The following is a 22,010-nucleotide window of genomic DNA, read 5'->3' as shown; positions in this document are numbered from 1 at the left end:
GACGGGTCCTCACCGCGACTTTTTCGGACGTACTGTGGCACAGGGAACTAGATTCGATGGTGGTTGGCGAAACTCCACACAGGGCCTTTCACTCACGTGATCCAACCCTGTTCATGCATAAGGCAGACTCACTTTCGCGAGCTCTAATACGCACAAGCTTTAGGTGTTATCATTTGACGAGGGGTTTTCAGTATGTTTCTCGCGCCCTTTTAATCTAGTTAGGTAGAGCTTCTCGCATCACGTGCTATGAAGGGGCTTAGGTCCTAGGATAGGTCCCGTGGACGGACCAGTCTGATTGTCCTGCCCATCCAGCGCAAGCGGTTGCAGGCAGCTCGACGCCCTGTTTTGTCAGTTGTCACTTCTCTACTGTAAGCCCAATCCATAGCGCTATCCGCAATGAAAGTGCAGCATGCGCACAAAATCGAAGGTCGGTATAACATGGCTCAAGGTAACAATGAATATAGTGAGTGAACAGCACCTTGGATCACTTCACTCAAAACGAACTGGGGATGGTTTGGGCTATAGCAACGGGCGGGCAGCGCGGCGGACGATTTGTAGGTGAGGCCCAGGGTCTATACCTAAAGAGGCTAGCTCATGGACCCCTCATTGCTTTGATGGTCCCTGCCCAGTGCCGGCCTATTCAATTTCCAGTACTGCTGTCCGCCCGCGCACTCTCTCATACAGTCTCTCTCACCCAAACTCTCCCATACAACGTCTCTCTACAGCAAACTGCCTCTCCAGCAAAATGTAAGTCCCCCTTCACCATACATTTTATATGGGCTCGCAAGCATCGAAATGGTCGCGCATAATCCACAACCATTTTTTCTGCTCGATTCCAGCCTAATCTCGCGTCTCTCGACTTGTTCTATGCTTCTTCTCGTCATGTTTTGCTCAACTTCAATTGAATCGCGACTTGCATCATCGTCGTCGTCGCTTGTTGACATGCGCTCCCTACTAACACCACAACCACAGACGCGTCTTGATCCTCGAATCTCTTCAACGACTCCACCCTAAATTTGTAAGTACCTTTCTGTTTGATTGATTCTCCTTCTTTAGTCGCGTCAAACGCGCGATTCGACCGCGACTCGCTCGATGCAGCATCCGCGCACTTTATCAAAACAATCCCAGCGCTGTATGCACGTAATCTCGAAATGGTCACAGAGTGCTCAACATCGAGCCTGTTCAACACGGATCATTTCTCCCCTCAGACTCACGTGTTTTGCTCTCTGGCTTCATACACGGGCACCTGACGAGCTTCCGCTGATATGTTTTCCACAAGTAGTAAATCAGATCACCATGCCTAAGGCTGCAGCAACCCGCAAGACCAAGTCCAAGGCCGAAGGCGGCAAAAAGAAGAAGGGTAATTCATCTCGTCGTCACCAACATGCCAAGCTGTGCGCTAATCTGAACAGACCCGAACGCCCCAAAGCGTGGTCTGTCCGCGTACATGTTCTTCGCAAATGACCAACGTGATAAAGTCCGTGAGGATAACCCGGGCATCAAGTTTGGTTGGTAAACCAAGACAATCATTGCGCACCCCTGCTGATAATTTTTAGGTGAGGTTGGCAAGCTCCTTGGAGAGAAGTGGAAGGCTCTCAATGATAAGGGGCGCGCCCCCTATGAAGCCAAAGCTGCCGCTGATAAGAAGCGGTACGAGGAGGAGAAGGCTGCCTATGCTGCCGTAAGAATATCTTCTCCCGCTTTTTGACAGTTCTAACATATCTACAGGGAGGCGATGATGATGATGAGGGCTCTGAATAGAGCATAATCATGAATTCCAAACAATGATGACCATCTGGCCTGGAAGGTTCGTGGTGTTATTGTCTTTCGAGGGGTGTGCAATCAGCGGACGCAGCTTGGGTACATGGCGATTTCTATATTTCTCATTTCGGGAGATGTAGATCGCTTTGTTGCCAACAGAGGTTTCCTCTGATCGGGCTCATCAAACATGTATTTAATGATGCACGGTCGTCGTATTCTGGGGCGCTGCGCTTCTCAGCCCCTCTATATCAACCAGGCAGTCTGCGACTCATGAGCTGGCGGAAATAGCCGTTTATATGGTTTCTTATAGGTGGGTTTCTTCTGTAAACTAGGCTGGGTGGTTCAATACGGAATGTTGCTTCTTTAATCATCTGAGATGGCTCTCGGTGACCTCAAGATGCCACACGCTCGTGACTGTAACTGCGAACATCCTGCCGTCGCGTGGTCGGTCACCTCCACGTCACTGCTTCCAGACAGAACAGTCACATGGTTCCAAGCTTCACCACTACCTAGACATCTATATGTTGAACTCAACCTCACCACTGCTTCGGCTACGTGCATGGATCGACCAAGCGGCTAAGAGCCGCGTTTGCCTTCCTTCTTCCTCAGTCGCGTTCGTAGTCCAGTGGTTAGGATATCGCCTTCCCAATGTCCCTAAGGACATCGGACCAGGCGGGTACCCGAGTTCGAATCTCGGCGGACGCATACCTAATCATTTTGACTTTTACCATGTACGCACAATCATAGAGCATCTCCCGATAACTATGTTTTGAATCTGGGCGCTGAATATAATGGTTGATCTCAACGTCGTAGATAAAGGGGGATTAAGCAATACTATGGCGGAACTGGTTATGTTCATGAGAATACAAGTCATACATGATCAGCCTCCAATAGGGTTTCATCCCAGCAATATGAGCCTCCGTTCCAACGACGACGATTCGACATGACCTGCTTTCCCTAAATTATGACGCCTGCAATGAATCCTGTTTCTTCAACTCGTCATTCTCTCTGCAGTACGACAGTCAATCCCATGATCCCCAGCATCACAGACTTCAGCCACGGGTATTCACTTAGCAATATCGTCACATATCCCACAAACGGTATGAAGCCCACTACACTCCCAATCACATCCTCTTCCCGGTTCAACAAGCTCTGACCCTTCGCATATAACTCTACGTCATCTGCCATATTGTTGTCTCCCTTTGTAAGTAATTGTAACGGTTCCTCTCTGTCCAAAGTCAGCTTCTCTTCTTGTATCGCTCTCCCTCTCTATCTCATAGAGTGCAACTCACCCGCCACCAAACCTTCTCACCACCCGATGCACAATAGGAATATCCTTTCCCTTGACATTATATACCACGATCTCGCCAACTTGTGTGTCCACGCCGCGGTTCCACAGAAATAGTAAGTCGCCGCGCTGGAATGCAGGCTCCATGCTACCAGATAATACGACGACGATCGGGGAAGGTGAGTCTGCTGCTACACTGAGCCCTTTCCAGAGCATGAATGCGGTCGAGAGGACGAGGGCAAAGTTGAGGACTTGTGCGGCGAGTTGCCGTGGTTGGAGGGAGGAGAGATTTAGCATTTTGACACGCGCAGAAGCCGGAGGGATGTTATTGCTCGTCGTGGGCCCAGAAAGGAGGCGAGGACTGATAGAAAGGGCGTGTAGGCACCTAGGGCGAGGCTCACTCTGGAGTGGTGCTAATTGAGGTGTCGAGATGTATATTGATGCGCAGTGGTCTTTTTGGAAGGACAGATGTCGAGGTAGCTTTATAGATTATGATTGGCTGCATTCATGCTCTATGGCCCCACTTGGATCCAAGCTCAGGATCTTGAATGAGCTCTCCTGCTAGAAACCACCACTGTTGATTTTATTACATGCATGTCTTCGACAAGTCTATTAACACGTCGTATCACGGTATACAGGCTGAACGGAGCTATTTGACATGTCTTCATCAGCCGGTAATGGTTACGTGTGTTATGGCCAAGACAGCTGTGAAGATGAAGACGACTGTTGCATTTGGTACTAATACCTGAGATCATGTTGTAGAGAAGATATCAGAGAAGAATACTGTCGACTTAAGCAGCAGCTCTGAAGTACTTCAGTTCTGCAGGGGCTATGTGTAAGCTTTGTGAGAGAAAAGCTACAGCTGCTCAACACTTCATTAGATACACTCTCCACTTCACGTTATGCGTGTGAGCTCGGGTATCATCACTAAAATTGACTTTGAGCATTCGATTTCACTTAAATTTATATAAACCACACCGATTGATTCACTTTAGCATCAACACAAGGTCAGATCTCATCAATAATTTTTACCACCTTCACAATCCGCACAAATAGATCGGAATGCAATAAACCCACAACAAGTCTATCTGCCTAACAGCTCGCTCTATGGAAGACCATGTACCTCACCTATTGGCGGAGCCAATGCATACCGTAGAGATCTCTCTAGGAAAATATTATCTGTGGACAGGCGAAGTTCCAGCCTGGCCAGTAATAGTATCAACTTCGGAGAAGATGACTGGCGAACAACAAAGACCAGAGCATGACTCAATTGCAGTCTTGCGGCTAGCCAAGAGGAACATACAAAGGTAAATAAGTCTCTTGGACATCAACATATCTTCGACACTGATGATAGTCATAGAATATGGGTGAAGCCAAGAGACTTGAGCCCCTACGACTATCCACCTGTGCAAAAGCTCTTGGAGAATGCTCATGCACACAATATGGTACAGACGACCAACGGTGGTTATCCTGATTTGAAGTACTGGGAAGCGGTGATGGCTATAAAAGAGCCAGCCGAGGACGACTGCATGATTGTTGAGGTCAGAAAGCTGGAACCGGATCACCCTCAGTCAGTGGCCAAGGACGGGGTTAGGTTCAATAGTAATGAGTCGTTGCCATGTCCCACACGATTCTCAAAGGCCGTGACGACCACTGATCTGACTTCCCGTTTCGGTCTACGAGCATCAGTTGAACTGCCGAAGGCTCTGACTTGTGGTGATGCTAAGCGGAAAAGTAAGGTCGAAATGTCAGCCCCAGTAGCAAAGAAGACCTGTAAGGACGTTTTCGATGTTGGAGCAAAGTCTGACCACCATTTGAACGCTCTCATTAGAGTTCCTCTAGAGCATGGCCAAATGACAATCTATGACCCAAGGGTGGCGTTACCTTCTGAAGCTCACTCTAGGCTCACCGATTCCCAGAACCAAGCTAGGATCGCATACGATGATATTGAAGAGCTGTCGTCGGTCGAAGTAAGTAGCGACGAAACCGAGAATGAGGAGGATGAGGAAGACCGCCCGGTCAGCCAGTCTCCTCCGCCGAACGTCAGTGATCCTTTCACACAGGCGAAGATTGCAGCCAAATGGAGACGAGTGTAAAATCTTCAAACTTTCCGTGACAAACATATACTAACATGACGTAGACTCAACAATCGAAAAGTAACTTTGATGATCGGTGGCGGTCTGACGTCCAGTGGTCAGCAAGTCCCAAGTAAGGACTTCGTGTTTGATGCCAAAGTAGTTGAATCATGGGGTCTCAGTAATACCAAAACGAAGGACCCAGAACGAGGTTATGTCATCAAGTCCGCAACTTGGAGTGCCATTGACCCAAGACACTTTTCTCTCATTCACGATATCGTCACAGAGGGGGACTTTGCACCTCATCTAGTCGACTGGAAGACCCAGACACTCTGCCCGAAGGCAGCGCTCTCCGACAAAGAAAAGCGACTTGCTCTTACTGAGTGCACGTATGTCTGGAGAATTGCGTCGCATAGAGCATTAGCCAATATTATGGAGCATGTGAAACTAAAAATTGAGGCACTGCGACCGATCCCATACGCCACTCTCGCTCGATCATTGGGAACATTCTTCAAAGACCCATTGCACGATCAATCGATGGAGGCGGACAAGGGAATGCGAAAGGTACTAGAGGGGTGCCTAGAAGAAGTCGTCGATGAGATCAAGGCGGACATGCCACTTCTCGCACACATACGCGATAAGAAGCGGTGCTCGGATTCATTGAGCAAGCTTCTTAGCCACGTGTTGGATAAGACAGGTACCGATAGCTCGAATTGAGCTATGTCGATATTGATGGCCACCAATGGGATATACGTTGACCTCGTCAGTTGGATACAAAGGGTGTCTCGGAATCACTTCTTGAACTCCAGCGGCGTGATCGCCGTCTTGAGTTCGCGCGTTTTCTTTTGCTTAGGTGCTGGCGCCTTTTCGTTCTCCTGAACATAGAATCGGCGCAGGAGCATGATGGCTTCTTCTCGAAATATGTTGCCTCTAACAGGCAGCGACTTGTCGACGGAAGGGCTTGCGCAATGTTATCATCTGGGACTTCAGACACGGTTGCATACAGACATATATACTCACTCATCATGAATATTCAAAACCCCGCCTGTTCCACCAAATCTTTCATTCCAGCATCCGAAATAGACGAACCGAATGCCGTACTGCCGAAGTGCTGAGGCACACATAACACAAGGCTCGACGGTCACATACAGATCTGTATCTTTCAATATACTTAGTGGGTACTTAGCCAGGATCTCTGCTAAAGCAACAAATTCAGCATGTCGCGTGCCCTTTGCCATGTTAGCGCGGAGATAATCATGGGGCGTTAGCATCACGACAATCACCTACATTGAGAGATCTATTGGTGTCGTTCATACCCTTGCCAATAATTTTACCATCATGCACAAAAACGCATCCCACAGGTGTTTCGTCGCTTTCGAGTGCTAGCTCTGCCTTTCAGTGCGTCAGCGAATGTGGTATGGAATCGAGTGAGTAAAGTAGGTCCCACCATACTGAGAGCCTCACGCATGAAGCTTCCATGACGTAAGCTTTCTTCATCCTCCATGTCAATTTCTATATGTATATATGTATATATATGAGAAAGGACGTTGGGAGTGGCGTCTGTTCGGAGGATTAATGCGAATGATATTTGCTTTTCACACAGGCGGAGCACTAAATTAGCGCGCACGAGCGCCAGTCGGGGGCACTCGGGCGCAGGAGAGACGGGAGAACCGAAACCGAACCCTTCCCTTGCTGAAGTCTCCACTCACGAGAGCCATCCGGCAACCCAAACAAGCAATCCTTGCTGTGTCGCCTCAGTGCAACGGTCTTTTCCTGCCCCTGCACGGTAATTACTACCTTCTCCTGTCTTTCGGTTCAAGCTACAATTGTGTCTTCGTCGCGACGCCACAGGGTATCCTCAGGTGATTGACAAGCTCATCATCTCCCCTGAACGCGTGCGCAACGCTTGAGCCTGAGCCGACACACATAACAAACGCGACCGACGCCTCAACAATCACGATGTCGAAGAACGGGAAATTCCAGCTTCCCACCCTCTCCCCGATCAACGTGTCGCTCACTGATGGCACAAATATTCCTCCTCCGCAGGACTCACCTGATGAGCCTCGTCCTCCCACTCCCGGCAGAGGACCTCTCTCGTCGCACCCTACCACCCCGTCCGGCACTTTCACAGGCAATGGCTACTTTGGGAGCGCAGCTATAAACGGATTATCAGACCAAAAGCAGAACGGGGCACCAAAGGCAATAGACACCTTCGCGCAGGCGGATTCCACCTTGACAGAACCCTTAAAGTCTCCCATAACTTCCACAAAGCGGCCATCCTCAGTACGACGCTTCCTGGGTCTACGAAGCCTCGGTTCCTCTGACTCGCTACGAGACCGTCCTTCAACGCCAAATACAATTGATTCCAGAACTAGCACTACGGTCTACAATGCCCCGAACAGTCCAATATTAAGCAAGAGGAAAAGTACAGGCTGGTTCAGTAAAAGAAAGAGTTCGCTGTTCACATCTGACGATGGAAGCATAACGCAAGACAAAGAGAACGCAAAACAGCCAAGGATCGCAAGAGGTCCGCCGCCGCCGACCATTCCAGAGCTGGGGAAATTAGATGGCGGTGACTTGGGTGCTGATGACTTGTTCAACAACATCAAATAGCCTCGAATGGCATATCACATCTAGTAGGAGGTTCATTGTTCCAAGCATCTTCGCTGTCCTTTAGGCAGAGGCTGCTATGGCGTCGAGGCACGTCTTGGAAACACATCACTTTTTGGCGGTTTGTGTCATTGCAAAATGATTCCGCAAAAATATCTATTTTTGTGAGACTGTGTGCACTAGTTCCGTTTCTAGGTTCGCTCTCATGGGTTTATTCTGCGGTGAAACGCAGACCTGCAGGACACCCATTGTATATTCGGCATCAGTACTGCTCTAAACTCTTTTCGGCCGCCGAATGTCTGCTTATGACAGACACGCTCTCATATCTCCCATTTTGGTCTCTATTCACACGTCACATGCTGAGCCGTTGGTGTGCAGCTTCCTAGCATACCTGCAAAACCTTTTGTCTATTTTCAATAATACCTGTCGCTCGTCTTTGGCTCCGGGCCAAATTGTATCTATCGGCCTATATGTGTAACTACCAGGCGCAACATATATACACCTGAACAGACCCACTATGCGGTATACAAATGTCGATAGCGGTTCCAAAAAAGCAATAGTATCAAATGTGATATGCTTCGCGAAGGTATACGCTCCGAGGATGTCTCAGCTGAAAGCTTCTCGGTGGTCATTTTGCCCAATATACGATTACGATCATGGGCGTATGATATCCGACAAGCAGAGATCGCCATAGGCTAGACAAGTTCGAAGATTGCCATGCACGCAAATGTAGAATTAGAAAGAATCGGGAGCCAGATGCGCAGCCATTCGTTCCAACCGTCGTTACCCACTTGCAAACAGCCGATATTGTCGTGATGTACCATTTTTCGAGGCTGTAGGTCTTGGGCTGACTCATGAGCCTATATGCTCTAAACAAAACATGAAGTAACATGGGTCAACGATAATCAAATGATAGTGCACCAAAAACCAATTCAAGTCACGTGTAGTCACATATGTACAGTACTTACTTTTAGGCATCCTGGTTGGACGGGCAGGTTCCGATTGGGTCTAGCTATTCGTCCCTCTAGGTCTGTTCGGCCTCTTCTGTCTCGCTAGGTAATTAGTCTAGAAGCATTCGGGTTTTTCGTTTTGGAGGCAGCCATGATTTCATTATCAAACTGCTGAGAGTAATTGTGCAAGGCTCATTCTGACGCGGAGCTTGTTGTCTCACAGGGTCATTATTAGAGACCTGACAGCTGACAAGTGGGGACTCGCTTGTTGATATTCTGGACTCTATCACTGAGGGAGGCGTACTATACATACAGAACATGTCCATGCAAACGATGATGACTTCAGATGCGCAGCTGCGTGCAATAGAGAAGCAATTCAAGTTTCGCGTTAGGACAGGGTGTAAAACCTGCCGGTGAGTATGCCAGATAACAACTGATCAATCACTTGGGGCGAGTAGAGGAATTGATACTAACATATTTACAGAGCTAGAAGAGTTAAGTGTGACGAAGGCAAACCTTCGTGCAATCGCTGCTGGAGCTCCGGACGAACATGTGCTGGTTACGACATTGCTCAGCTTTCGCCCGCCGCAGCCGCTGCAACTCAGCGAAACTCCTCCTTCTTGGTAATTCCACAACGACCAAATTCGACAACTGCTTCGTTCCGGACCGATAGCCGTGGTAGGAAGTCCAATCCCCTTCTTCCTGTGTCTCGAAGTCCTTCTTTATCTCCTTTCCGCAACGACGCTGAAGCCCGGTCTTTTGAGTTCTTTCGAGAATACACCCTACAGAATGCCCTGGGTCACTTCGATACTGATTTCTGGAAACGGCGTGTTCTTCAGATGTGTCATGATGAACCGTCCATCAGGTATGGCATCCTGGCATTGAGTTCTTTGCATGAACACTGGAATGGCAAGCTGGGACTGCCTCGGGGTGAGAAAGGTGCTTTTGCCCTGGCGCAGTACGCACAAGCAATCAAGAGCTCGAACGCTCTTCTGTCACGCAGGTCGAAGGATCGTGAGCATCTTGAGAGAGTTCTTGTCGCGTGTATCATTTTCGTATGCTATGAGAATCTGGTGGGTAACTACAATCTTTCGGCCATGCATCTAAAGAATGGCCTGCGCATATTGTCTGAAAATCGCATTCTTAAAGCACACCCAGACAAAAAGGCAAGTATAGATGCCTTCTCGACGGATGACGCCGAAGAATCGGAGCTTGCCAATCTATTCTCGTTGCTTGACCTTCAAGCAATGACTTTTTCCGACGAGAGTTGCGAGTACAACTTCGAATCATTCAGCGGCCCCTTACTCCTTTCCATCCCACCCGTCTTCTCCTCCCTAACACAAGCACGCAATACCCTCACCCTGATCTTCCGGCAAATGTGCTACGCAGCCTACCTCGAAGACCGAGACATGCGCACCCCCTCCGTGGACAAGATCCGCCCCGAAGGCGTCTTCTCCACCCTTGAAGTCCACTGCATGACCGCCATCGAGCAATGGATGCGTTCCTTTACCAACCTCCGCTACACCCTCCTCTCCAATCCCTCCGTCGACCCCACCACCATCTCCGCCATCACACGGGTCGCGATCTGGGGCCTGACAACACAGAGCATCATCAAGTCCTGGTTCTTCGAACACACCCGCTTCATCGACTGCTGGGACTCCTCCTTCGACCTGCTCAAGACTGCCTTGGACCTCATCGAGACACTTCCGGGCAACACGGATCATACTCCTGCCGATGCACTCCCGCGGTACAACACTGCGGCGGTCAGCTTCATCCCGATCCCGAGCATCAGTCTCCAGGCGGCCGTTTTCCATTGCACGCATCGTATGCGCGATCCGTACCACCGCCGTCGCGGAATCAGATATCTGCTCCAACGGCGAGTACGCGACGGAGTGTGGGACTCCTTCGGCGAGGCTCGCGTGGCAGCCGAGATCATCAAGTTCGAGGAAGGACTGCCGGAAGACTACGACTTATGCCAGGATATCCTGGATAACGGACTTGAGGGGTGTCGGATGGGGGTGAGCTGCAAAGAGGAGGTGCCGCAGGAACGGCACGTGCTGAATGTGCATACGGTAAGCTGGCGTGTCGTGATTTCTTGACGGCGTCATTTGGCTAATTGCATTGATATAGAAAGTGTTTATTGCGGAGAGTCGGGTGGAATATCGGTTTTTGAAGACGGATATGACGTATACGGAGAGGAGGAATGTGTATTTTTATGGAAAAGATTCGCGGAATCGCGCATGACACTTCCTAGATGTTGCTGCTGAATGTGATGGTGAGTATTTTTGCGTTCAGAACAATCATTACAAAGGAGCGATCCATGAGGCTTCGTAAATGCGAGACGTGTCAACACAGCTAGGCCACAATGCTGCCTCGAAATTAGTGTCAATGATAGTCGTCATATGATACATCTTGGCTATGGTACACCAGGGCACCCCCTTCAGCGCCATCTAAAGTCTAATCCCATCCGATATTGAGGCCACGGCCACGACCACGACCACATTCATAATTTCCATAAATGCCATCTTGTCCACAACGACCACCCCCTAGCATCATTCGCCATAAAATAATCAGTTACCCACCGATCCCCGTTTAACACCCGAAACGTAGACACCCATAGAAAGAGATCTCCGACCACAGAGCAATCTATCTCTTAGTAGTGAAATCCGTCTCCTCGGCCCTGAGACCTGTCTCCTCGCCAGCGCACGTACACGAATCTACACACATACACATTAGCAAAGAGATAAATATAGGATAGAACAGAGGCTACGCACCCGCAGGACGCAAGCCACACGCGCACGCAGACGCAGCAGGACTCTGGTTCTCAGTCGCGGCACGGCCACACGTGCAGGCACCTTGACGGCGAAGATCTGGACATTACAACGTTAGCACTCACTCCTTAAGGGTCCTTCTAGACAGGGAGAAGAGAGCGACGTACTGCACGAACACTTCGCGCCGGACAGGGTGTTCTCGGTCGCGGCCTTCTCGCAGGTACATTTGAGCGCAGGCTGTTTTCCGCACGAGCAGGTTGCCTCCATGGCGCATGGGCAGGCGGCGTCGCCGTTGCGGCCGCAGCAGGTAGCTGGGATGGCGGAGGTTGGGACAGACATGCTGGATTGAAGTATAAATGTTGGATTGGATGATTTGAAGATTGGTATTCTGATGTTTGGTAGTTGAAAGTGAGGGCTTGTGAGAGATGGTAGAGAGAAGGAATAGATGGCGGGCAGGTACTGCTATTTATTGTTTGATATAGAAGCATTCGACAGAGCATGACGGAGTATCTCGAATTAGGGAACCAATCAGCGCCCGTCTAATCGTCAGCTTGCGTAACAGTGCTGGCCAATGGGAGGATTTGCGTTATTCAGCGTGGCTAGACGTTGCGTGACGGTGGCGTGTTTGACGGAAACGGTCGTATGGAGAACTATAAACACGACGCAACTCGTACGTCGCTTATATCTTGCCTTCACCTCGTATGTATGCTTTGTTTGGCATCGCTTTATATTTGGACATCAAGGTTCATTACGTTTCGGGACTAGCGTCCTTCCTGCATCGTGACCAGCTTTTCGCAGACCCTGGAATCGCGTGTACGCAGGGCACTAATTATAGCAGGACCCGACTTCGGTCGCCAACTCCGATTTCTCATCGCCGGTCGCGAATCCTTGCTTCTATGGTTCGCCTGATCTTGTGATGCTATGGCGGATGACGCCTGCGCACGGGAGCAGATATGGATCTGCAGGAGGTCATCCGTGTGACGACCTGCAGCGCAGTAGTTGTAGCTTTACTGGATGGTGTATTTATTATCTGTGAGAATGTCGCCAACTTCTGAGAGAGTGAGAGTGAGAGAGTGTGTCTCTGCTGTATCTTTGATTTTTTTCCTTTCGTGCAAGCAACACGAGGCACTATTTCGTCCATGGCCTTTAGCATCGCTCATACCGTTCTGGTAGCCGTCCAGGCTGGTCTGTCGGTGCTACTGGTCATCTCCTACGGCGTGCTCGCTGCTCGATTCAAGCTCCTGGACCAGGGCAATGCAAAGGCCATCTCGAAGATATGCGTCCGCATGTTTCTCCCGGCCTTGCTGATCACCAAGCTCGGTGCGGAAATTGAAGCTGAAAGGGTTGGTCGGTATGGGATAGTTCTTGCGTGGGCAGTGTTCTGTCACTTTGTATCGTTCCTCATGGGCGTCTCTGCACGTAGGGTGTTTGGCCTGCCGAAATGGGTGACGGTTGCGGTCATGTTTAACAACACGACTAGCTATCCGCTGCTGCTGATGCAGTCTTTGAGCGAGACGGGCATCTTGAGCAGCTTGTTGGTGACGGACGAGACGACGACCCGTGCTATTGAGCGGGCGAAGTCATACTTTCTCGTCTTTGCGACTGTGTCGAGTTGCTTGACATTTGCAGTTGGACCGCGGCTCGTCAGCGCAGAAGCAACCCCTGAGCCAGACGATAAAGAAACACACGACGAAGAAGCCGTATATCCCTCTCTCCCAACTAACAACCCCTCAGAAGGAACAAGCCTCCTGAGCAAATCTCCAGCCCGGCGAGATCCATGTCCCACCACCTCACTGCTCTTCCACCACCCCTCAGAAGCATACTACTCAGCAGCAGCGACACACAAACGCTGGCTCAAACACCACCCAAACATCCAATGGACCCTACTCTTCCTCTACGACTTCCTCAACGCGCCCCTCCTCGGCGCCCTCGCCGGCACCCTCATCGGCCTCACGCCCCCGCTCAAAACCGCCTTCTTCGCCGCGCCCAGCGACGGCGGCTTTCTGCGCTCCTGGCTGACTGCGTCGTGGGAGAACATAGGCCGTATATTCGTGCCGCTGCCGCTCGTCATCGCGGGCGTGTCGCTGTACTACTCGATCCAGACCCCAACCACAGCCACAGCAACAACAACGCCAAAAACACCAACAACGCAAACAAAACCCCTCTGGCACGCAACATCCCTCATCCTCCTCATCCGCTTCCTCGCCTGGCCCGCGCTCTCCATCCCCGCAATCTACATCCTCGCAACGCGCACACAGCTTCTCGGCTCCGACCCCATGCTCTGGTTCGCCATGATGGTCATGCCCGCCGGTCCACCGGCCATGAAACTGATCACCATGGTGCAGGTTAGCAGCGGCGCGGACGAGCAGGACGAGTTTAAGATTGCGCGAGTGTTGACGGTACGTAGTTCGTTGTTACGTTGAAGGGCATTGTTGAAGGGTTTCCCCCTCCCCCCCTGAACCAAGCTTATTGGACGGACAAAATTTCCCCCTTTTTTTCTATTTCTGGACTGTTCTGGTCTGTCCTAATTCTTGTACAGGCGTCGTATATCGTGTCTCCGGTGTTTGCGTTGACGGTCATTGGGGCTTTGAAGGCTAGTCAGGCGGCTATACCTTCCTGACTGGGCCGACTACAAGGGGGTCCGGACTATCGCTGTTTTGTGAAGGGAGGGAGGGAGTTGGTTTGGCAGATAAGTTGGGACTATTCAGTATGCCAGGGAGACGGCCTGGAAAATATCTCCCTCTCTATAGCATGAGGACGTCTTGTTGAGTTGTTTAGTATGAACGGTCACACTATACAGCAGCCAGTTGACTGGAGCATGGGTGCTGATATGTCCATCTATCCATCACACAAGACCGGTCTTTCATGAGTTGGTAGAAAGGAAGGAAGTGTGAAGAAAGGAGTGCATTCAGAAGGTTATCTAGATCTAAATCGCGCTTGATACTGATAAATACACACCGGCACTCTCACGGGTGAATATATAGATGGGAATAGACTGCACGTATGCATTCGCATGCATTATCTTTCTGGAACAGCCAAGGGAACACGTGCATGCATCAGACCTAGCTTGAGTTTTTGATAATACTACGATACAGCTAATCTTATCCCATAGCCCCTTAATCAGATAGTCATAGGTCACCTGCTACCATCGCCATGCCCCGACACGAGCAGTCTGCATCTCGGTCCCACGAGCACGTGTCATAATTAGAGCATTTTCCGGCCAAGAGACATGACTCAGGCCATGCATGCATGCTGATACAGGATTAGATGTACCGTCTATCTGGACCGTCCCTCTCACAATCTAGCAGTCCTCTCGCTCGGGCATACTCGATGCTCCAGAGTCTCACGTTGCATAAACCCGCCGGCAGAACCCCAACGCCATAAGTTCATCGTCCTAACACTACCAGCGGAACCTCGAATGTCCTTTCGCGGGGGCAGGAGTGGCGAGTATATGCAGCCGACTAATGACCGAGCATGCGAGAGCCGGACGAAGAGGTCTGTTACGCCGAGACGTGGGGTGTTGAGCGGAAAGACGTACATCTTGCCACCATACGAACGGATCAATTCGAGGTTCTGTCGAATGCCATTAGATGATTTGTGTTGTTGGGAGGACGGTTTCCCAAAAGGGTCAGACTTACTGCGAGAGAGAGATGGGAGACTTTGTTGGGGGTCATGCAATTTAAAATTCGCTCACATAGAGCCGTGTATTTGCTGTTGATGCTGATCTGTTCACAGCTTATACATGGTCATACTGTGCCGCTGGAATCCCGGCGGCGCAGGTCCGTGGTGTCGGTGTTCACTCTGATAATTGTCATTGTCCAATGGGACTGTGTATTTCGTGCTTGGTCAACATGGGGGATGACAAGGCGACGGTAAGCAGTTACGCAGGGCCCTTCTTCGGTGCGGTATCCGCTGTAACAGCTCGAGGCTATGTATCGAGCAGTACACAGTAAGGTATGGTGCGGGATTTTTGGCCATCTGGTGATGGTGTTGTCGAGAGGGTCATAGAGATGTTTGTATAGTGCCAGAACGGGGCTAGGTGATCAACTACAGGTCGGAAGGTACTGCGAAGGATAGACGATTGAGGTTTGCTGGAGACTTCCGTACGACCGCGGCGCCTCAGGTGTCATATGGGAAATCCTTTTCCATTCTGGTGCTCGTGGGCAGCTCTCGAGGACGAGGGGACCATGATGATGATGCAGGCGGGGTCAAGCTCAAGCTCAGGACCCACCCCACTATCCCACATACATTCCCATCATCACATCTTTTCTGCCCAAAACACCACACATTGCACTTCAAGCTCACCTGCCCCTGCTCCTCATCATCGGTCAAGCATTGCCAACCAGGGTCTTGCTACTTTCTTGTTCAAGCGTATAAAAGAAACATCACGCCAGCACTCTGCACTCAACAAACCCACTCAAGATCCAATCGAAAGTCTCTCAACGACAGGAAACTCACCACTATGCCAGGACCCCGGCAGATATTCATTGCCGTCATAGGTACGCCGGTCTCACTCCGCAAACCTGCATGTTTGCAGCCCGAACCCTCCATCCCGAATGCTCTTGTTATGAAACAGGTCCACTGACTTGACTTGATATAGGCGCGGGAGGAGTCGGGAAGTGCTTTCTGACGCAATTGAAGACGCTGGCATCACGACTGTCGCAATCGCACGCTGCACCTACATACTTCTCGCTGGTATTGCTTTCCACCAGTAAGAAGCTGATTTACAGCCCCACGTACCAGCCGCTCAGTCTGAGCACTTGGGAAGAGCAGCTACAGACTTCCAGCACGTCGGCGAAGAGTCCCGCCGATGTGCTGGAGTTTCTGGCTAAGGCGGATGAGCCTGTGGTATTGATTGACAATACAAGCAACCAGGAGTGGGCGGACAGCTATCCCTCCTTTCTGAAGCAAGGCATTAGCATTGTCACGCCTAACAAGAAGGCATTTTCGAGTAGCTATGCGTTGTGGAAGGATATATATGCTTCAGCGAGAAATGGGGATGGGAAGGGTGGTTGGATCTATCACGAGAGCAGTGTTGGCGCCGGGCTTCCGGTCATCTCGACGCTGAAGGAGCTTGTCGAGACAGGAGACGAGGTGCGGAAGATTGAAGGTGTTTTCTCGGGCACTATGAGCTTCCTTTTCAATAGTTTCATGCCCGTTGGCGGAGGCGGTGGATCATTTTCCGCCGAAGTGAAGAAGGCCAAGGATTTGGGATACACTGAGCCTGATCCCCGCGATGATCTGAATGGCTTAGATGTGGCACGCAAACTGACCATCCTCGCTCGTCTAGCTGGCCTACCTGTGGAAAGTCCCACAAGCTTCCCTGTTCAAAGCTTGATCCCAACAGCATTGGAATCGTGCAAGACTGGGGACGAGTTTATGCAAAAGCTGGGTGAATATGACGGGGAAATGGAGAAATTGAAGAAAGAAGCTGCAGCTGAGGGTAAGGTTGTCAGGTTCGTTGGAAGTATCGACGTCGGCAAGAAAGAGGTAAAGGTTGGCTTAGAGAAGTATTTCCACCGCTGCTGAGGAAGGAACGCAGGAGGCTGACGACACCCTCACCAGATTTGACGCATCACACCCAATCGCAGCACTCAAGGGTAGTGACAACATCATTAGCTTCTATACCGCGCGGTATGGGGAGAACCCTTTGATCATTCAAGGCGCTGGGTAAGTGATAAATCAAGAGCCGAGACTCTAGCACCGAAACTTGACACTTACTCCTCGCAGGGCAGGTGGCGATGTGACTGCAATGGGGGTGACTGGCGATCTAATCAAATGCCTACGACTGATGCATTCATGAGAGGTGCCAAATAATTTTCAAGATGAGTGCATGTAGATAGTCGGTTGCATGCATCGGGTTGTTTTCGACAACGAATTGAATGAAATAGGCAGAGGGAGCTGTTGGCGCGAGCCAGGGTCGTCTACTGTTTGATCTGATAGGAAGACACAAGGCGGTAAGAAAAAGAATCGGAGAAAAGCAAGATAAATTCCAAGTTCAGGCTTGACCGTTCCCGGTAACATGGCCTCTCATTGGCAAAGATAAGCGACGGGTCTTGGCCATTCGGGAAGGACAGTTGTGAACTTGTGATGGCGCATAGGATGTGTGCAACTCTGATAGTGATCGGATTGTGATTATAGGCAGCAGCAAGCATAGCCGTTATTGACGATGGAAGATCTCGTCGTTGCCAGGTCTTGTAGGCATAATTACATGCAGGGTTGGATTGACAAGCCACGCACAGGTCGTACAGAGCTTGGAAGACGTAGCAGCTGTATGCGTCACATCATAGAGAGATGATATGATTATAGGTACCGATTCTTGCACTTGGCCAGGTGCGGTGCCATCGTTGGGCACTGGGGAAGAGGGAGGTTGGACTTGGAGAGAAGCCCGGCCGAGGACGAGCATGTTCTCGGCTGATGTGCAGCAATGTGCAGCTCATGCGTGCCCAGCGGACACTTGAAAGTCTTGACTTTGGCTTGGCAGGCCCGTAGACGACTCCGCCCCCGCCAATACGTACTATTTGCTTGATTAAGTAGGTAGCGCTGATGCTCATTCGACAGAGGTCGGTAATTCCGCTGCAATACCACTCTGCCGGAACGGATGGTGTCGTAATATATACGAAACTGCTGCAACCCGTGACGACTTCGGATCCTGGCCTGGACAGTGGGAATGTCATATGCGATGATCATCAGACGTCGATGCTTGTCCTGAGATGGTGGGCTAGTTCTAATTCCCATAACAATCCCAGACATTGAGGCAGCGCGAAGACAGGGTTCCCAGAGAGCAGTTTTCGCCAGGCCATTCCTTTTAAGCGTTGCGAATGAACGATAATCCCTGGAAGATCACTGACGGACGTATACTGATGTTGAGGAGTGTATGCCAAGATTGTGCGTACGATTCCCGCAGGCATCTCGATCAAGTCAGCTAAGGATCGCCGCGATTGCCTGTTATCTTTGTTGTAAGAAGTGACAGGGAGAGATCCTGCGTCCAGATTCTGCTGATGGCAGACTTCTAAGCATTGACATCAGGCATGTAGAACACATAGAGGTTATCTTGAAACGAAGCGCGACTGGTGTTGAGGGCTTGTAAGTAAATTCAAGGTGATACGGTGGGTCTCCGCATCAAAGCATGACGCTGTTGTAACCAGGAATCGGGCAGTAGACTGGCAAAAGTGCAGTGATGGAGCAGAGTGGAACACAATGCGCAGGTGGCATCGGAGATATCTGGATAAGTCATCGTTGTTGGTGGCTGTCAAGACTCAAAAGGTCGGTCAAAGAGGAGGACATGCAGCAGTGATGGAGTTTGTAGATCTAAAGACAGGGAAAACCGGCTGGTGGATGAAGTTAGAGCGTGCCGTCCCGTTACGGCTGATGACATAAGTCAACATCCACACCTTGAGTGCGCCTGCCGTCCAAGGAGTTGGGAGCTGTCGCTTGGCTCGTCGCGACTGATTTCATTCCCTTGCTATACTTACATACATCGATACGAACTTGTGGTCTGGCTGGGTTTCGAGTCATTGTAAAAATTGGGACAACTTACATCTCGGCCGACCGACTGTCTGTGCGTGGGAGAAAGAGATGAGCTAAATTCGAACAACAGTTTTGTAGAAGCTATTGTCTAGAAAAGTCCTTAATGGCTTTGAAATGGATAGCACCACCTGCTTACCAGCTATGCATGCTATGGGCCTGGTGCTTGTAATCATTGAATCCTCTCGGAGAAAATGATAACAGCACTCAGCCCCAGCTATGGAGTTACGCTCTAAGTTTGTCCGACCGGGTTGCGACTTAATACGCTCAGGTCCTAACTATTTATTGTTGCCCGCTATTGGATGGTGCGCGGGAGTAGAGTACTTTCAACACTTTATAGAGACACACAGTATATGGTGTTGGTTCAAGTGAGACATCATCGAGAAGACGGTGTTTCCACAAACAGCAGAGTTGGTGAAGATCAGAGATTCCATGTGCCGTGACTCGTGTGCAGAATGCCGTTGGAACAATTAGGGCGGTCTGAGCGCGGCGGAGAGGAAATGAAGTGGAGACCCAGAGATGAGGGAGGGACGGAGGGACGGACATCATTCTGAGCGTTTCTGTGTACATTCTGCCATCTGGAGGTGTAGTACGCGCCACTGAGCTGTCTCTATGAGCACTGGTCCTCAAGACTTTCGGTTCTTATCTTGGCAGTGACAGCCTCGCGGAGCTGTGGTATATCGATGTACGCTCTATTGCAGACGCCCTCTCGACCTCATCTCGTCTAAAGAGGAGTCTGGACCCGTGTGTGATCTTCGTCGTGCTCCGGCATCTTGTCACGGGAGCGCCACGACATGCGACAAGCCACTGAACCGTCCACTGCGGCCTGACGGCGTGTTGCAATCGGTGCTCACGGACAAACCAGGGGACATGGGACCCTAGTCAGAAGTGGTCTGCTAATGCCGGCATGCTCTGATGGGGAGGAAAGAGTGGACATAAGATACAGCAACAAACGCAACTTCCACCATGTCACACAGCTGGGATCTGAGCGCACTGGCAGGAGGCGCGATGATCTAAAAGAGGAAAACCTTTTTGAGAGTTGGAAGGCCAATAATAAGCACACGTTTCGGAAAGCCGGCGTACGGGAGGTGTAGGATAGGCAACACAGAAAAACACGGACGAACATGATTAAAGCATAGATGACTCAGGCCCCAGTGAAGCCAAAGGTTGCGGTGAGGAAAGTCGACAGAAAAAGGTTCAGTGCGGCGGCGCGGGCCAGTAAGAAGAGTGGAGCGAGTGGAGTGGAACGGAGGCGCTTAGACCTCGACCACGCGTCTGCAATTCCAAGACTCCAACTCCAACAGGCCAAGACTTTCTCTCTCTCGCTCTCTCTACACACACACAGTACAGTAGCAGAACAGTAGAGAAGAGTAGAGAAAGCTGGAGGGCGTCCTGGCAGCTTGGCATTGGCCGGGGCCCTAGGCATCTCACAATCCCACCACCATGCCATGTCCGAGAATCCCTGGAAAATGAACAACAACAGAGTACTCACCACAGTCATATGAGTTTGCAGACACACTGATTACACAAGACATCAGCAACACGGACGAAGCAGAGACAGAGATGTCGCACAGCGGGTACGTGTCTTGCTCTGGAGGTATGCGAGGTGCCCGGGATAGAGCCAAGAGATCAAGGAATTTTGGTTGTTTTGGGGGGGAGGGTGACGCCCGGCCGCGGGGAGAGGATGGAGGACTTGGCGGACCAAGAGTCAGCCAGATTCTCCTGTATTGCAGCTAATTAGGGGGGCAGTTGGCAGTCATGTCCAACAAACAGTCCATGTCCCGCGCGTCCACCGCTCGCTCGCGTGGCTGGTCCAGCTACAGCTTCCCACTGTTTTAGCCCTGGACACGCCCTAGAGACGCCCCAGAGACGCCCCCGTCCCCCCGGTCCCCCCCCCCGGTCCGCACCTAACTTAAGCTTGCCATTCTCCCCCGCCGCCCGCTGGCGTCTGGCGTCCTTCTGTTGCTGTTTCGTGCCGTTTCGAGCAGTAAAACGTGCCCGACTTGCCCAAGTACAGGGGGGGAGAGGGAGAATAGTGCCAGTGCCGGGTCCCAGTGCCTTTAATACACATACCTGGCTACAGTAAGTACTGTAGCACTTTGCTCTGATGTCTAGGCAGGTGGAGCGCAATTTGGCCAAGGGAGTTCCTACACCACGCCCTCCCTGCTAATAATTCATGATAAAGAACCTACCACCTCCCGTCACATTCTGCCCCCCCAAAACTTTCCCTTGCGCTCCCCCTCCCCCTCCCCCTTGTTGTCATCGCTGGAAGAGAAAGGCCATCTCTTCAAATCCCACGCCTCAAAACCACACCAGGTCCCATCTTTCCTGTTCCGTCCGATAATCATAATTCAACCTCTACTCGCTCGTCCTCGTTGAACGGCTTGTTTCATCTCGGACTATATCACCCAACCGTCTGTCGTCCCTCGTCATCATACCAACCCGACCATCCACGATATATACACCTATCAACCAAATCTTCAACGCAAATCTTGCCGCCATCAACAAACTTGCTTCTTATCCGCCCCGACCCGCCTGAAGTGCAAGTGCAAGTCCAGGTGCATCTGCCACCAACGAGACGTGCCGTGTTACTGTCTCAAATCTGTATTGCTTCTTCAAAGCTTTGTAAGGGGAGTGTATCGTCAGCAATATACACGTGCGTCTGCGTCTAGCAGCTCTTGGAAGGAGAACAGGCGAGCTCGGCAGCAGCCTGCATAAGTGCAACACCATCACGGCCAGGCATCACAAAGCATCGCCATTCTTGGCGTCTTGCTGAGCCATCAGCAGCAGCGCATTAGGCACACTCCTGATAATAGTGTCCCCCCCCTCCTTCAGCCGTTGCTCCGATTAATCCGACAAGACAGCAACTGATAAGCCGCGCAACCTTTGCAGCAGTACAAGAACGGAAACAATATCTGTGCGTGCGCGACCCCCAATATCGCATAATCGCACTTTTCGGCCCAACGATCCAGTAGTCCAGCCAGTCAAACCATCTCTCCGACCCCACAGACCTGCCTCATCGGTGCGG

At 50.8% G+C, this 22,010-nt stretch overlaps 10 protein-coding genes and 1 non-coding gene across 11 annotated transcripts; 7 read left to right on the top strand and 4 right to left on the bottom strand.

Moving 5' to 3' along the window:
- Positions 1–1,411: 1,411 nt before the first annotated feature.
- EJ05DRAFT_430318 (high mobility group box) lies at positions 1,412–1,675 on the top strand (the record flags this gene model as incomplete). The annotated part of the gene is made up of 2 exons (XM_033741548.1): positions 1,412–1,508; positions 1,557–1,675. Coding segments are annotated over 2 exons (216 nt in total), but the record flags the coding sequence as incomplete, so codon positions are not given.
- A 697-nt stretch (positions 1,676–2,372) lies between these two features.
- EJ05DRAFT_t27 lies at positions 2,373–2,466 on the top strand. Its single transcript has one exon. It is a non-coding gene; the product is annotated as a tRNA-Gly (tRNA).
- Positions 2,467–2,506: 40 nt separating this feature from the next.
- EJ05DRAFT_461639 (signal peptidase complex catalytic subunit sec11) lies at positions 2,507–3,510 on the bottom strand. The gene is made up of 2 exons (XM_033742653.1): positions 3,054–3,510; positions 2,507–2,989 (listed from the first exon to the last, which is right to left on the bottom strand). The coding sequence occupies exons 1-2, from the start codon at positions 3,344–3,346 to the stop codon at positions 2,761–2,763; spliced, it is 522 nt and encodes a 173-aa protein (XP_033603451.1). The 5' UTR covers positions 3,347–3,510; the 3' UTR covers positions 2,507–2,760.
- Positions 3,511–4,156: 646 nt separating this feature from the next.
- Positions 4,157–5,841, top strand: EJ05DRAFT_483421 (uncharacterized protein; the record flags this gene model as incomplete). Its single annotated transcript, XM_033745251.1, has 3 exons — positions 4,157–4,356; positions 4,410–5,141; positions 5,190–5,841. The coding sequence occupies 3 exons, from the start codon at positions 4,157–4,159 to the stop codon at positions 5,839–5,841; spliced, it is 1,584 nt and encodes a 527-aa protein (XP_033603450.1).
- Positions 5,842–5,915: 74 nt separating this feature from the next.
- EJ05DRAFT_508222 (cytidine deaminase-like protein) lies at positions 5,916–6,694 on the bottom strand (the record flags this gene model as incomplete). Its single annotated transcript, XM_033747991.1, has 4 exons — positions 6,572–6,694; positions 6,412–6,516; positions 6,145–6,353; positions 5,916–6,084 (listed from the first exon to the last, which is right to left on the bottom strand). Exons 1-4 carry the CDS (start codon positions 6,626–6,628, stop codon positions 5,916–5,918), a joined length of 540 nt encoding a protein of 179 aa, XP_033603449.1. The 5' UTR covers positions 6,629–6,694.
- A 9-nt stretch (positions 6,695–6,703) lies between these two features.
- On the top strand, positions 6,704–7,883 carry EJ05DRAFT_249031 (uncharacterized protein). Its single transcript, XM_033740145.1, has one exon. The coding sequence runs from the start codon at positions 7,084–7,086 to the stop codon at positions 7,735–7,737; it is 654 nt and encodes a 217-aa protein (XP_033603448.1). The 5' UTR covers positions 6,704–7,083; the 3' UTR covers positions 7,738–7,883.
- Positions 7,884–9,002: 1,119 nt separating this feature from the next.
- EJ05DRAFT_497566 (uncharacterized protein) lies at positions 9,003–10,928 on the top strand (the record flags this gene model as incomplete). Its single annotated transcript, XM_033746549.1, has 3 exons — positions 9,003–9,097; positions 9,169–10,756; positions 10,815–10,928. The coding sequence occupies 3 exons, from the start codon at positions 9,003–9,005 to the stop codon at positions 10,926–10,928; spliced, it is 1,797 nt and encodes a 598-aa protein (XP_033603447.1).
- A 90-nt stretch (positions 10,929–11,018) lies between these two features.
- Positions 11,019–11,853, bottom strand: EJ05DRAFT_535864 (uncharacterized protein). The gene is made up of 3 exons (XM_033749273.1): positions 11,623–11,853; positions 11,459–11,554; positions 11,019–11,401 (listed from the first exon to the last, which is right to left on the bottom strand). The coding sequence occupies exons 1-3, from the start codon at positions 11,792–11,794 to the stop codon at positions 11,331–11,333; spliced, it is 339 nt and encodes a 112-aa protein (XP_033603446.1). The 5' UTR covers positions 11,795–11,853; the 3' UTR covers positions 11,019–11,330.
- Positions 11,854–12,621: 768 nt separating this feature from the next.
- Positions 12,622–14,066, top strand: EJ05DRAFT_417025 (uncharacterized protein; the record flags this gene model as incomplete). The annotated part of the gene is made up of 2 exons (XM_033741440.1): positions 12,622–13,854; positions 13,995–14,066. Coding segments are annotated over 2 exons (1,305 nt in total), but the record flags the coding sequence as incomplete, so codon positions are not given.
- Positions 14,067–15,917: 1,851 nt separating this feature from the next.
- On the top strand, positions 15,918–17,258 carry EJ05DRAFT_483416 (homoserine dehydrogenase-like protein; the record flags this gene model as incomplete). The annotated part of the gene is made up of 4 exons (XM_033745250.1): positions 15,918–15,954; positions 16,056–16,945; positions 16,998–17,125; positions 17,186–17,258. 4 exons carry the CDS (start codon positions 15,918–15,920, stop codon positions 17,256–17,258), a joined length of 1,128 nt encoding a protein of 375 aa, XP_033603444.1.
- Positions 17,259–19,692: 2,434 nt separating this feature from the next.
- On the bottom strand, positions 19,693–20,159 carry EJ05DRAFT_248874 (uncharacterized protein). Its single transcript, XM_033740144.1, has one exon. It carries the CDS (start codon positions 20,106–20,108, stop codon positions 19,833–19,835), a length of 276 nt encoding a protein of 91 aa, XP_033603443.1. The 5' UTR covers positions 20,109–20,159; the 3' UTR covers positions 19,693–19,832.
- Between the last annotated feature and the right edge of the window lie 1,851 nt (positions 20,160–22,010).

Source organism: Pseudovirgaria hyperparasitica, assembly GCF_010093815.1.
Source record: "Pseudovirgaria hyperparasitica strain CBS 121739 unplaced genomic scaffold EJ05scaffold_3, whole genome shotgun sequence".
Classification (NCBI taxonomy): Eukaryota; Fungi; Ascomycota; class Dothideomycetes; order Acrospermales; family Acrospermaceae; genus Pseudovirgaria; species Pseudovirgaria hyperparasitica.
This window is presented reverse-complemented; position numbering and strand designations above follow the sequence as displayed.

Coding starts and splice junctions, on each gene's coding strand:
- EJ05DRAFT_535864 (XM_033749273.1), bottom strand. CDS start 11,794: ATGTCTGTCCCAACCTCCGCCATCCCAGCTACCTGCTGCGGCCGCAAC. Junction 11,555..11,622: donor CGGCGCGAAGTGTTCGTGCA/GTACGTCGCTCT, acceptor TGTAATGTCCAG/ATCTTCGCCGTCAAGGTGCC. Junction 11,402..11,458: donor GTGTGGCTTGCGTCCTGCGG/GTGCGTAGCCTC, acceptor GTATGTGTGTAG/ATTCGTGTACGTGCGCTGGC.
- EJ05DRAFT_249031 (XM_033740145.1), top strand. CDS start 7,084: ATGTCGAAGAACGGGAAATTCCAGCTTCCCACCCTCTCCCCGATCAAC.
- EJ05DRAFT_461639 (XM_033742653.1), bottom strand. CDS start 3,346: ATGCTAAATCTCTCCTCCCTCCAACCACGGCAACTCGCCGCACAAGTC. Junction 2,990..3,053: donor GTGAGAAGGTTTGGTGGCGG/GTGAGTTGCACT, acceptor GACTTTGGACAG/AGAGGAACCGTTACAATTAC.
- EJ05DRAFT_248874 (XM_033740144.1), bottom strand. CDS start 20,108: ATGTTCGTCCGTGTTTTTCTGTGTTGCCTATCCTACACCTCCCGTACG.